Here is a 14,987-nt window from a genome sequence, read left to right as displayed (position 1 = left end):
AAAATATTTTCCCTATATAAGTCTATATGCACCATGGGCCCCCAGGACGGGGCCATATTTGACCCTGGGGGGATAATTTGAACAAACTTGGTAGAGAACCACTTGATGATGCTACATTACAAATGCCAAAGCCCTAGGCTTTGTGGTTTGGACAAGAAGATTTTCAAAGATTTTCCCTATACAAGTCTATGTAAACCCTGTGACCCCTGGGGCGGGGCCATATTTGACCCTAGGGGGATAATTTGAACAATCTTAGTAGAAGACCACTAGATGATGTCATATACAAAATATCAAAGCCCTAGGCCCTGTGGTTTTGAACAAGAGGTTTTTCAAAGTTTTTTCCTATATATAAGTCTATATAAACCATGTGACCCCTGGGGCGGGGCCATATTAAACCCCAAGGAAATAATTTGAATAATCTTGGTAGAGGACCACTAGATAATGCTTCATACATAATATCAAAGCCCTAGGCTCTGTGGTTTTGGACAAGAAGATTTTCAAAGTTTTTCCCTATATAAATCTATGTAAATTATAGAAATAAACAAAGGGCCATAACTCACTAAAAAATTGTTGAACCAGTCTGATTTTCAGGGTGACACAACTAGGGTATCAATACATCATTCTGACAGAGTTTGGTCAAAATCCACCCGGTAGTTTCTGAGGAGATGCGATAACGAGAAATTGTTAACGGACGGAAGGACGGACGGACTGACGGACGGACGGACGGAAGGATGACGGACCACGGACGCAGAGTGATTTGAATAGCCCACCATCTGATGATGGTGGGCTAAAGATGCATCCACACGTCAAACACCGAAAAAAGATTAACTATTTATTTATTTTTGTCAACTGGTTCCGAGTATTCTTCTCCTTCATCAGGATATTCAGATAATTTGTTCAACTAAAATCACAAAAGACACAAAACTGCTCTTCCCCGCCATACAAATAATTTTGAACTGTGCATACAGCCACACCCTTTTTGACCAGGTCATGTTTGAATGTCTGTAACTCATTATAAATATTGCATTTTGTTGGTAAGTTGGATATTATTTTTAAGGTTGACGTTAATACAATAGCCCGACATTGAAAAGTGTATTAAATATCCTGAGATAATTGTTCGTTTTCCTATTTTTAGCCTACCATCATTCAAATCACTCTGCGTCCGTGGTCCGTCCGTCCGTCATTCCGTCCGTTAACAATTTCTCGTTATCGCATCTCCTCAGAAACTACCATGGGTATTTTGACCAAACTTTGTCAGAATGATGTATTGGTACGCTAGTTGTGTCCCCCTGAAAATCAGACTGGTTCAACAATTCATGAGTGAGTTATGGCCCTTTGTTTATTTCTATAATTTACATAGATTTATATAGGGAAAAACTTTGAAAACCTTCTTGTCCAAAACCTGGTGACAGAGCCTAGGGCTTTGATATTTGGTATGAAGCATCATCTAGTGGTCCTCTACCAATACCATTCAAATTATTTCCTTGGGGTCAAATATGGCCCTGCCCCGAGGGTCACATGGTTTATATAGACTTATATAGGGAAAAACTTTAAAAAACCTCTTGTTCAAAACCACAGGGCCTAGGGCTTTGATATTTTGTATGTGACATCATCTAGTGGTCTTCTACTAAGATTGTTCAAATTATCCCCCTCGGGTCAAATATGGCCCCGCCCTGGGGGTCATATGGTTTACATAGACTTATATAGGGAAAAGCTTTGAAAATCTTCTTGTCCAAACCACAAAGCTTAGGGCTTTGATATTTGTAATGTAGCATCATCTAGTGTTTCTCTACCAAGTTTTTTTTCAAATTATCCTCCTAGGGTCAAATATGGCCCCGCCCCGGTGGTCACATGGTTCATATAGACTTATATAGGGAAAAGCTTTTAAAACCTTCTTGTCAATAACTACAACATTCAAATTTGGACCATATGTATATTTTTGAGTGGCAAGATGAACCTTTACATGAGTTGACCTTGATTTTGACCTAGTGACCTACTTTCACATTTCTGTAGCTACAGCCTTCAAATTTGGACCACATGCATAGTTTTGTGCACCGGAAAAAACTTTGACCTTGATGTTGACCTAGTGACCTACTTTCACATTTTTGAAGGTACAGGCGTCAAATTTGGACTATATGCATAGTTCTGTGTTTCGAAATGAAATTTGACCTTGATTTTGACCTAGTGACCTACTTTCACATTTCTCAAGCTACAGCCTTCAAATTTGGACCACATGCATAGTTTTGTGTACCGAAAAAAACTTTGACCTTGACATTGACCTAGTGACCTACTTTCACATTTTTGAAGGTACAGTCTTCAAATTTGGACCACATGCATAAATTTGTGTTTCGAAATGAAATTTGACCTTGATTTTGACCTAGTGACCTACTTTCACATTTTCTCAAGCTATACAGCCTTCAAATTTGGACCACATGCATAGTTTTGTGCACCTGAAAACACTTTGACCTTGACCTAGTGACCTAAATAAAATTTGACCTTTATTTTGACCTAGTGACCTACTTCTACATTTCTCAAGCTACAGCCTTCAAATTTGGACCAGTTGCATAGTTTTGTGTACCGAAATGAACTTTGACCTTTAGATTGACCTACTTTCACATTTCTGTAGCTACAGGCTTCAAATTTGGACAACATGCATAGATTTGTGTTCTGAAGTGAAATTTGACCTTGATTTTGACCTAGTGACCTACTTACACATTTCTCAAGCTATAGCCTTCAAATTTGGACCACTTGCAAAGTTTTGTGTACCAAATTAAACTTTGACCTTTAGATTGACCTAGTGACCTACTTTCAAATTTCTCAAACTACAGCCTTCAAACTTGATGCACATGCATAGTTTTGTGTACAAAGAACTTTGTCCTTGAAATTGATCTAGTGACCTACTTTCATATTTCTCAAGCTACAGCTTTCGAATTTGAACCACATGCACAGTGTTGTGTACAGAAATGAGCTAGTCAATAAGTCTTGAAATTTGGAACACTCAAAAATGGCACATTGGTGGGCGCCAAGATCACTTTATGATCTCTTGTTAAACAAAATCACATTTTTAACTGGCCATAACTTTCTAAATACGTGTTAGTTTTAAACGGAAAAAACATGATATGTTCTTCATTCTTTCTACCTTTTATAGAAACGAAACAAAGATCATTAACTTAAATGATACCAACTGATTATTGGATAGAAAAAACTTACCCCAGTACAGATCTGGGCAAAAATCTTTGAGAACTGTTTTGTCAGCCACAGACTGTTTTGCTCGTAACTGGTTAACGGGTGTTATTAAACATGAAAATTCCGTCAACGATATTTAGTATTACAAAATTCTCTAAACTATTTTCTCCCATCCAAGCTTTACAAACTTTACCTCTTCTTAATAGTAGTATTTTTTTGGAATTCTGATTGTCCTATTATTAGACATTTGCAAATTAAGACAAAGTGGACTGTGGACACCTAAGATGAATGATGTTTTAAAGGGGCACCTTAATGTAACTAAATTATAATATGTGTGGTAGGAAATACATGCCCATGATGATGAAAATGTCTGACTTCTTATGCCACCACTTTTCAGTGGGGGATATAGATTTGGCTTTGTATGTCTTTCCTTCGGATCTGTACGCCAGAGAAAAATAGTGTTATACATATCAACAAAAGTTTATGACCTACTATTATCACACTTCATAACATTACAAGGTATGCATCTGGGACAAAGTGATCAAGATTAGCTAGGGTGATTGCCCAGGGTCCTTCGTTGTCATCCCACATAAACAGTTTCATTTTGAACACTTCAGAGGTTACAGTTCTGGCCCAATGCAGTCGTATTGCGCCTTGAGCAGGATGTTTTTCTTCACAAAATGTCGAATGAGAATGAAATGTAGTCTGCTACGACTATTTAAGGTTAAGAAAGTTTTTTTACTAGTGACTTAGTTTTTAATCAAGGATAACACAATATTCAAATTGATTTAGTTTTTATGATGACAAATATTCTGACTAAATTTCATATACTTTTAGATAAAACAGGAAATATTGCCGCTATAATGCTAAAAAGGTTTTTCTCTGATTCATCCTTTATGGTCTAGTTATTGATGACTGAGTTTTAAACTTGACCCGGATTTTATAAAAAGACAAACTTTCTGACCATTTTATTAGCTCAGGAAGAAAATAGGCTTTAAGAGTGTTAAGAATGTAGTATATAAACTTGGTCAGAATGTTATTCTCAATAAAATCTTGGATAAGTTCGATATAGGGTCATCTGGGTTCAAAAACTAGGTCACCAGTTCAAACCAAAGGAAAAGCTTGTTAACACTTTAGAGGTCAAAATTTATGCCCAATCTTAATGAAACTTGGTCAGAATGTTACCCTCAATAAAATCTTGGACAAGTTCGATATTGGGTCATCTGGGGTCAAAAACTAGGTCACCAGGTCAAATCAAAGGAAAAGCTTGTTAACACTGTAGAGGCCACATTTATGACTATATCTTCATGAAACTTGATCAGAATGTTAATCTTGATGATCTTTAGGGTATATTTGAATCTAGGTCATATGGGATCAAAAACTAGGTCACCAGGTCAAATCAAAGGAAAAGTTAGTTAACAGTCTAGAGGTCACAGTTTTGGCCTAATCTTAATGAAACTTGGTCAGAATCTTATTCTCAATAAAATCTTGGACGAATTTGATATTGGGTCATCTGGGGTCAAAAAATAGGTCACCAGGTCAAATCAAAGGAAAAGCTTGTTATAACTGTAGAGGCCACATTTATATCTGTAACTTCATGAAACTTGGTCAGAATGTTAATCTTGATGATCTTTAGGGTAAGTTTGAATCTGGGTCATCTGGGGTCAAATACTAGGTCAACAGGTCAAATCAAAGGAAAAGTTAGTTAACACTCTAAAGGCCACATTTATGACCATATATTAATGAAACTTTTTCAGAATATTAATCTTAATGATCTTTAGGTCAGATTCAAATCTAGGTCAGGTGGGTTCAAAAACTAGGTCACCAGGTGAAATTAAATGAAAAGCTAGTTAACACTCTAGAGGCCACATTTATGACCATATTTTAATGAAACTTTGTCAGAATGTTAATCCCGATGATCTAGAGGTAAAGTTCAAATCTGGGTCAGATGGGGTCAAAAACTAGGTCACCAGGTCAAATCAGAGGAAAAGCTTGTTAACACTCTAGAGGCCACATTTATGGCAATATCTCTATGAAACTTGGTCAGAATGTTAATCTTGATGATCTTTAGGCAAGGTCAAATCTGGGTCAAGTTGGGTCAAAAACTAGATCACCAGGTCAAAAAATTAAAGGAAAAACTTGTTAACACTCTAGAGGCTACATTTATGATGTATCTTCATGAATCTTGGTCAGAAAGTTAACCTTCATGATCTTTAGATAAAATTCGAATCTGGGTGATGTGGGTTTAAAAACTAGGTCACCAGGCCAAATCAAAGGAGAAGCAAGTTAACACTCTAGAGGCCACATTTATGACCGTATCTTAATGAAACTTTGTTAGAATGTTAATCTTTAGGATCTTTAGGTCAAGTTCCAATGTGAATCAGGTGGGGTCAAAAACTAGGTCCCCAGGTTAAATCAAAGGAAAAGCTTGTTAACACTCTAGAGGTCACAATTTTGGCCCAATGTTAATGAAACTTGGTCAGAATGTTACCCTCAGTAAAGTCTTGGATGAATTCGATATTGGATCATCTGAGGTCAAGAACTAGGTCACCAGGTCAGATCAAAGGAAAAGCTTGTTAACACTCTAGAGGCCACATTCATGGCTATATATCTCTATGGAACGTAATCAGAATGTTTGTCTTGATAACCTCTAGGTCAAGTTCGAATCTGGATCATGTGGGATCAAGAACTAGGTCGCCAGGTCAAAAATTCAAAGGAAAAACTTGTTAACACTCTAGAGGTCACATTTATGACTGTATCTTCATGAATCTTGGTCAGAATGTTAACCTTGATGGTCTTTAGGTCATTGTTCGAATCTGGGTCATGTGGGGTTAGAACTAGGTCACTAGGTCAAATCAAAGGAAAAGCTAGTTAACGTTTTAGAGGCCACATTTATGACCATATCTTAATGAAACTTGGTTAGAATGTTAATCTTGATGATCTGATCTTTAGGTCCATAGGTCAGGTGAGCGATACAGTGCCTTCAGGGCCCTCTTGTATTGAACATACTAATATTGACACAAAGTATGTCTAGCTGTATTTTACACAGTGTTTTCAGGAGGGTAAAATTTAGCTCAAATGGTTACTGTATGTGATAACAGCTTAATTCTGATAGCTTTGAACAACTTATGTTCATGACACCAGGTTGTTAATTTTCAGCTGCTGAAGGAAACTTAGAATCATTCCCAAACTGATTTTATAACAATACTGCACCCAGTAGGTTTGAGAAATTTGAAAAACAAGGTCAGTGGGTCATGTCCTAGGTCAATAGGTCATGTCCAAACAGAGAAATGTCCTAAATGTAGATCTGCATGATTGTTTTACCTTTGTAAAGATTAAATGAAATGAAAACAAATAATGACACCTGATGTCATAAATAGTTAGCTTCAAGTTCTTGGCAATTGAAATATCTCAAAATTATTAAGCACAATGTCATAGACCTGTAGTTAATTGATAATGTCATATTTAACCATATGACAGAACAGAGATGCCAACTCGTGTTACATTTTAGTGTTACATTTTAGTATCGTACACAGAGAGAAATTGCCGTAACATTTTTGCTTATAATTTCCTTATTACTTGACTGATGTGTTTGAAGAAAGTATCGAAAATATGTGGCAGATGCTTAGTGCTGAAGAAAGCACTTGTTTTCCTGTCTTCAATGCTTTTTATCTTATTTTAATCTTTCAAGTAATAAAAAAGATATAAGCAAAATTGTTGGCAACCCTGTTGAGGATAGGTAAATTATACAACTGTGAAAAGTTTCATTAAATTCTACAGTGTAAATTTTTTTCTACTCTTGAACAAAAAGTTGTTGTCACAATTTCCCATTTGACTCCCATAATGAAAACTTGTAATAGGTATAGACACAGATAATCATAATAACAATTATTTGGAATTTTTTGTATTTCAGGTATAATTGATGGCACTTGTAAGATATTGAAAATTAAGGATGGCACGTTACCGAGGCCGAACTCGACCGTTCTGTGTTCCAACAACAGCAGCTAAACACAGCAATGACAAGGAAGATTCTGTATGTATCTGTTTGCAATAGTTTTATATATTTTATTGGCTAATTAAAGCAAACCCATGTGTGTGAAATTTACCTTACATTAGTATATTTGTATATTCTTCATTTTTGTTTCTTTTAATACAGCTAATGTGCCCCATGTGGTTCTGGGACGATCTGTGTATGAAAAGAATTGGAACCACTGCCTTACCCTTGCATGATCATAAGAGGCGACTTATAGGGTCTTAACACTTGGTTTTGCTGTAACTCTGTGATTCCAGCAGGTATGCAAATTTTGATTCCATACCTGAAGTTTTTATTTCGATGTAAATGAGATGTGGAACCAAAATTTGTAGTCCTGTTTGGGGCCATATAACCTATACTGTGTTGGTGCGCCGTAAAACCCAAATAAATAAATAAATAAATAAATTTATTACAGCTAATGTACTATATATGTTGCTTTTTAGATATATGCTAGTTACGCAATTCTATGCAAGTGTTTCTGTTTCTATAAGTATTTTGATGCTTCAAGTACCTCTGGTGCTTTCAGTAATTTTGGTGCTTTAAGTACGTCTGGTGCTTTCAGTAATTTTGATATATCTAGTAACTGCTTTTAGTAGTTTTGGTGCTTTAAGTACCTCTGGTGCTTTCAGTAATTTTGATGTATCTAGTAACTGCTTTTAGTAATTTTTGTGCTTTAAGTACCTCTGGTGCTTTCAGTAATTTTGATGTATCTAGTAACTGCTTTTAGTAATTTTGGTGCTTTTAGTACCTCTGGTGCTTGAGTACTTGCTTTCAGTAATTTGTTGCTTTGTGTACCCGTGGTGCTTTCAGTATTTTGTGATTTTAGCACCTCTGGTGCTTTCAGTATCTTTGGTGTTTTAAGTATATTTTGTGCTTTTAGCACCAGTGGTGCTTTCAATATTTTTGGTGCTTTGAGTGCCTCTGGTGCATTCAGTATTTTTTGTGCTTTTAGCACCTCTGGTGCTTTCAGTATCTGGTGCTTTAAGTATATTTTGTGCTTCTAGCACCTTTGGTGTTTTTTTTTAGCTTCACTGGTGCTTTCAATATTTTTGGTGCTTTGAGTGCCTCTTGTGCTTTCAATATTTTTGGTGCTTTGAGAGCCTCTGGTGCTTTCAGTAATTTTGATGCTTTAAGCTTCATTGGTGTTTCACTATTTTTTTGTTTTGAGCACCTAGTGCTGTCAGTATTTCTCATGCTTTTAGCACCTCTGGTGGTTTCAGTATTTTTGGTGCATTTAGTATCTTTGCTGCTTTCAGTTATTATGGTGTTTCAAGTCTTGGTATTTTCATCAATTTTAGTGCTTCACCTACCTGTGGCGCTTTTGGTATATTTGTGCTTCAGCTATGTCTACAAGTGTTTAAATCTGTTAGTACCTTTGGTGCATCATTTACCATTCTGGTGCTTTCACATGGATTTATTATACTGTAATATATAGCATTTTTATCTCATTTAGTATTGGTTAGCAGATGACACTGGGTAAGTAGGCTGTAGCAATCAAATGATGCACTTTTTAGCTCACCTGAGCACGAAGTGCTCAAGTGAGCTATTTTGACCTGTCAATGTCTGGTGTCCTTCGCCGTGCGTCATCCGGCGTCCATCAACATTTGCCTTGTGAACACTCTAGAGGCCACAGTTGTGACCAAATCTTTATGAAACTTGGTCAGAATGTTTGTCTTGATGATATCTAGATCAGATTTAAAACTGGGTCATGTGGAGTCAAAAACTAGGTCAGTAGACCAGATCAAAGGAAAAGTTTATTAACACTCTAGAGTCCACAGTTTAAGTTTGAAACTCATGGGAGTTGGTCAGAAGGTTTGTCTTGATGACCTCTAGGTCAGTTTTGAATCTGGGTCAAAAACTAGGTCACCCAGTCAAATCAAAGGAAAGGCTTGATAACACTAGAGGCCATAGTTGTGACCCAATCTTTATGAAACTTGTTCAAAATGTAAACTTTGTCTTGATGATTTCTAGGCCAAATTTGAAACTGGGTCATGTTGGGTCAAAAACTAGGTCAGTAAGCCAGATCAAAGGAAAATCTTATTAACACTCTAGAGGCCACAGTTTAAGTTTGAAACTCATGATAAACAGTCAGAATGTTTGTCTTGATGATCTCTAGGTCAAGTTAGAATCTGGGTCATATGGGGTCAAAACCTAGGTCACCCAGTCAAATAAAAGGAAAAGTTTGTTAACAAGCTAGAGGCCACATTTATGCCCTTGTCTTAATGAAACTTGGTCAGAATGTTTATCTTGATGATCTTAAGCCCAAGTTTGAATCTGGGTCATGTGGGGTCAAAAACTAGGTCACTTGGGCAGATCAAAGGAAAATCTTATGAACACTCTAAGAGTCCATAGTTAAAGTTTGAAACTCATGGGAATTGGTCAGAATAATTGTCTTATAGGTCAACTTTGAATCTGGGTCATCTAGGGTCAAAAACTAGGTCACCTGGACAATCAAAGGAAAAGCTTGTTAATATTCTAGAGGTCACATTTATGATCCCATCTTCATGAAACTTAGTCAGAATCTTGATGATCTTAAGGCCAAGTTTGAATCAGCGGGATGTAGATGTATCTTATGTACATATCCATGCTAAATTTTGTGGCAAATGATCCATTTCCTAGAAACGTAAGGACAAATAAGTTGGGGATGAAACGTGAATTTTTTCACATCAGTGTCTGTTTAGACTCATTTCTTTTCTCTGACCAAAACCATATTGTCTCTGCCATCGTAAATTATATTTATAAATGACATGTGATCTGCCAAAACATAAAATGTGTCCAGAAAATTCCTAATTTGAATGTTATGCCAATTTTGGAAAAGTGCGGCAGGCACTTCTAAAAATATTGGGGCATAAATTTGGTCCAAAACTAGACAAATGGACAATGGAAGAACAGAGAATCTAAAGGGCAAAAACTAAATGCCCCCATGATACTGTAATAATTTGACTTTATAGTATTGTAAAATAAAAGGGACCAAACCTTTCTTACGCTTTAAATATCCATCCATTATGGTGGCATATTTCTGCCACAAAATAGGTAGGTAGCTGTTGTGATACTTCAAGAAATTATCATGATAAATCGAAGTTTTCCAACAAGAGTCTCAATAGTCAAAAGTTTCCTGTAAATATTATTGGAATGATTTTGTGTGTTATCATGTTTAACATACTGCAAAGATCAAAGGAAAACTGCCGCACTATGCGATAATGTGTGTTACCATGTTTAACATACTGCAAAGATCAAAGAAAAACTGCCACACTATGCGATAATGTGTGTTACTATGTTTAACGTACTGCAAAGATCAAAGGAAAATTGCCGCACAATGCGATAAACATTATAATCTCGATACCATTTGTGTAAGTGCCCGTTGTGGACAGCTGCCATTTACTAGCTAGACAGTTATTTCAATATAAAGTCAGAAACTATCATGATATTTCGAAATTTTCTGTAGTTATTTTAATAGCCTAATGTTTCCTGGAAACATGAAGCATATCTACAGAAAATAATTTATTGTGAAAATGTTTTCAGTAAAATGGAGAACTTAGAAAGTATAGCTCATAAATGATCAAACAAGAGAATGTTAATAGTTCTTATATGTACGTAAAAACCTATTTTTTCCCACAAACAACACTTTGAAAAAAATAACATATCAAGCAGCATAGAACGGAAAGAAAATGCAATTTTCCAAAAGCATAATGTTTGGGAGATACAGTTAAATTAAAATGCTTCAATTGACCTGAACAATCGTGTACTAGAGTTTAAGATTATCTGCGAAGATAAACTGATTGCTAAACTATTTGATCTTTGTGAATATAAAATATAATCGTACAAATGCGAGTTATGGTTAGTTATGGGCCAAATCTATGTCCTGATACTTTAAGAAGTGCCTGCGGCACCTCGAAAGGGCTGCGGCACTTTTCCAAAATTGGTATAACGCTCAAATTCGGAATTTTCTGGACACATTTTATATTTTAGCATATCACATGTCATTTATAAATATAATTTATGACAACAGAGACGACATCGTTTGGGTCAGCGAAAAGAAATGAGTCTAAACAGTCACTGATGTGACAGAATTCACGTTTCATTCCCAGCTTATTTGTCCTTGCGTTTCTAGGAAATTGATCATTTGCCACAAAATTTAGCAAGAATATGTACATAAGGTACATCTACACCCCGCTACATTCCCCGATTTTTTAATAAATGCTTCGTGCAGTAATAAAATGACAAAATCACTCACCGAACTCGCTCGTTCTGTAAACATTGGCGAAGTACCTGGGGTACCGGAAGCGAAGTGCCTTCATTCCTCGTCGGCACATGCGGTACCGCAGACACTGTTTAGTACCCGTGATTTATATAGTAGAAATGTTCAGGTGAGATTTGAAGTGGTTGGTTAATAAAAAAAAGTCGCTTTAATAGTACATTTGGTCGTAAGTACGATGCTGACTGTACTAGCTGTATTTGTTATTACCATTGATTCACTGACTGAGTTGACAATCCACTGTATTACTACCTTCTCAGTAATCAGTAAATTGATTTTCTGTATATCCCAATTAACTATTGTGAAATAATTAGTCAATGACAGTAAGTATGGTGATATTGATGTTCTCTCTAACTTAAGCCTGATTTGTATGATACAAACTTATTTACAGCAGATAAGATCCAAAATAGGGAGCATTGAGGAAAGTTGATTTGATTAGCTTAGGAACGTTGAATTAATGACGCCAGTTTTTTCTGAAAGGTCAGTGTTTTTGTATCATGTTTCAAGTGCAGTCTCAGACAACTTAGGTGTGTTCCCTTTCAGAGCAGTATTTGGAGGGACAGCAAGACAAAATTGGGGTAGGAGAAGTAGAACAATCTTGCATTATCACACTTGAAGTATAGGCTAGTTTTGGTAGTTTGATGAAAACACTTTCTAAATTTGTTTTCTGAAGCAAGTATTTATTCAATATTTGTTTTCTAATCAGAATATCTTACCAAATTTTGTCTTTAGGTAGCCAGTAAGTCATTAGGTCAAAAGAAAAATTTTGTAATTGTGATGTTAAGTTCTTTGGAAAATATTTCATTCTATTGCTACACATACTCTATTACAGTATTTTATATGAGAATTTCCTTGCAATATTACCTAAGTTATTGTACATATGAATTTAGATACTGTCTGGATAAATAGTGTTTGAATTTAGTGGACATTTTTATGGATTAGTTTAATTTTATCGGGTGGGCGGGGATGGTAATTAAATAATTACTTGTTATGGCCTTATAGACTATGGTAACCATACACATAGTTATGATATTATTGTATGTATATGTGAAGCAAGTGTTTTCATGGAAGATTTAGAAGTTCTTGTTATGAACTTGGAGCAATATTTAAGTAAACTGGCATTTGGCATTCTGCAATGACAAGAGTGAAATGCTAATTACAGGGCTGTATGTTTTATGATACCAGTAGACATTGATTGTCTCAGTACAGGCCTGATTTACCAACTTCACTCACACACAAACATGTATACTAGTATTGTTGGCAGTGGGTTTTTATTTTGGAAATGAATGGATTTTTATTACACTGTATAATGTAAATATGAATGGACTGAGATAAATGTGGATAATGAATATAGTCTCCTGTGTGAAATAAGTTAAGATTAATGAGGAACTTTTACATATAAGGTAACAAAGTTCTATATTTGTTATGATATTTTTATCAAGAGGAAATGTTAATAAAGTGCAATACATGTGTTATTATCATAATGAGGTGTTTACCTGTCCTCGGCATGAAGGTAATGGTAACAAAGGTCTTTATTTATTATGTTGGAAATGTTAACCAGGTACTGTATTTATGATACCCCTGATGCATTTGATTCAAATTTAGAACAAACATTTGAGGTGATAATGTCAGTTTACACACTAAGTTCTATAACTCTGCTTCTGATTTTGACAAGATTATTCTCCTTTTTGATTTAGAAAATTTCACAAAAAATCTCTGAAACAAATGGAAGTATCATGCATTTGAAATTGAAAACAACTGGAAAGGATCATATTTCAAGTTTCACATATCAGGTCAAATAATTCTGATTTTTGTTTTGACAAAATTATTTCTGTTTTTCATACTGAAAATGGCCATAAATTAACATTTGATATTTCTAAAACCTATACATGTGTAACGATTACTGAATGCATAAAGGGAAGTAATTCCATTAATATACAAATTTGTAAACCTGTCAATTGTCATTGGAGTAAAATGACAGTATATAGGCGCAATTAATCACCTTTGGTGATGAGCTAGCTTTTCACCGACGGGGTTTGTGTGTGTCTGTCCGTGTGGATGCCAGTACATGGCACTAAAACGTTACACATGCATATACTGAAACTTCACAGAAACTTTAAGAAGATATAGTTTACATATCAATTTGTATTTACTCTTGTCATTTATTTTGACAAAATTATTTCCCCTTTTATCTAGCAAATACAGCAGAATTATGCAGAGTAGATGACGCCTATTGATTTTAGGGTCACTCTATTAAAGGTCAAGGTCACAGGGGTCTGAACAAGGAAAACCATTTCCAATTAATAACTTGAGAAGCACTTGACCCAGAATGTTGAAACTTCATAGGATGATTGGACATGCAGAGTAGATGACCCCTACTGATTTTGGGGTCACTTGATTAAAGGTCAAGGTCACAGGGGTCTGAACATGAAAAACCATTTCCATTTCATAACTTGAGAACCACTAGGCCTAGAATGTTAAAACTGAGTGGGATGGTTGGACAAAGATGATCCCTATTGCAGCCAACCATTAGTCTCTTTGACTTTTGCTCTTGTCCCCTATTGACTTCTTGCCTATACGACTTTGCATTGGGGGAGACCTGCGCTTTTCTACAAAAGCATCTTCTAGTTATTAATTTCTTTAGAAATTATCTTAAACTTACGAAGGTATTGCACTGAACTTCAAAAATGTTGTAAGTATCATAAAGCAACTTCATGTCCAAGGTCCCATAATACTGACTTTAACATTACCTCTGACTTTAAATTACTTTTCTTTTTGCACTAAAGTGCTATTTTATTTAATAAAACCGCATCTTCACACAATTTTGAATCATAACACAATAATACACTCTGGCAACTCAAGTTCTATATAAAGTCTGTGTTTTATTTAGAAGTCTTGACAAAATTACTCCCACTTATTGACTTTCAAGACTGGTGTTGGCAAAATTATTGCTTTCCTTAAATAGCTCTTAAACCAAATATGTCTTCATGCACCTTTTTACATTGTTGGATCATAATGCAATAATACACACCTGAGGTCAAATTTTATATTAACTCTGTGTTTTATGTTGACACAGTTATTTCCCCTTTCGGACTTTCAGTGTGGTAATAAGCAAAATAATTGTTTTCCTTAAAGCACTCTGAGACCAGTGAAGATATTTTGTTGGAATTTTAATTTAACATGTTGTCAATGTTGGCTCATCACGTAGTTGAGATAAGAGATTTTTTTTTTTCAAAATTGTTTCCCCTTACATTTTATTTGATTTTTCACATTTTTGTAAGAGAATGACATTAAATCAACTGAAGGGAATTTATTGTAACATTATGAAGAGGAACTAAAAGTCACAATAACCGTAACTCTGCTGTGAACATTTAAAGATTATGGCATTACTTTGACTTTACTGAAGGTAATTTAACATGACCTAACACTAAGAAAGATAAATGAACATAACAGTTAAGACCCATACACAATTTCTATACAAAATTTTGCAATTCTTTTTAATTTTTCACATTT

At 35.3% G+C, this 14,987-nt stretch overlaps 1 protein-coding gene across 2 annotated transcripts in view; it reads left to right on the top strand.

The window, feature by feature from the left end:
* The window catches only part of LOC123554778 (regulator of G-protein signaling 3-like), a 55,189-nt gene that overhangs the window by 5,118 nt on the left and 35,084 nt on the right, over positions 1-14,987 (top strand). Inside the window, exon 2 of one of the 2 annotated variants that reach the window (XM_045345122.2) lies at positions 7,100-7,219. In XM_045345122.2, coding sequence (XP_045201057.2) covers positions 7,139-7,219 — 81 coding nt within the window. In that variant the 5' untranslated portion in view covers positions 7,100-7,138. Of the gene's footprint in view, positions 1-7,099; positions 7,220-12,729; positions 12,878-14,987 lie in introns of those variants that run through there. The other variant, XM_045345138.2, reaches the window with a different exon arrangement.

The sequence above is a fragment of the Mercenaria mercenaria genome, chromosome 15 (assembly GCF_021730395.1).
Source record: "Mercenaria mercenaria strain notata chromosome 15, MADL_Memer_1, whole genome shotgun sequence".
In the NCBI taxonomy this organism is placed as follows: Eukaryota; Metazoa; Mollusca; class Bivalvia; order Venerida; family Veneridae; genus Mercenaria; species Mercenaria mercenaria.
The sequence above is the reverse complement of the archived record's forward strand: the minus strand, read 5'-3'. Positions and strand labels throughout refer to the sequence as shown.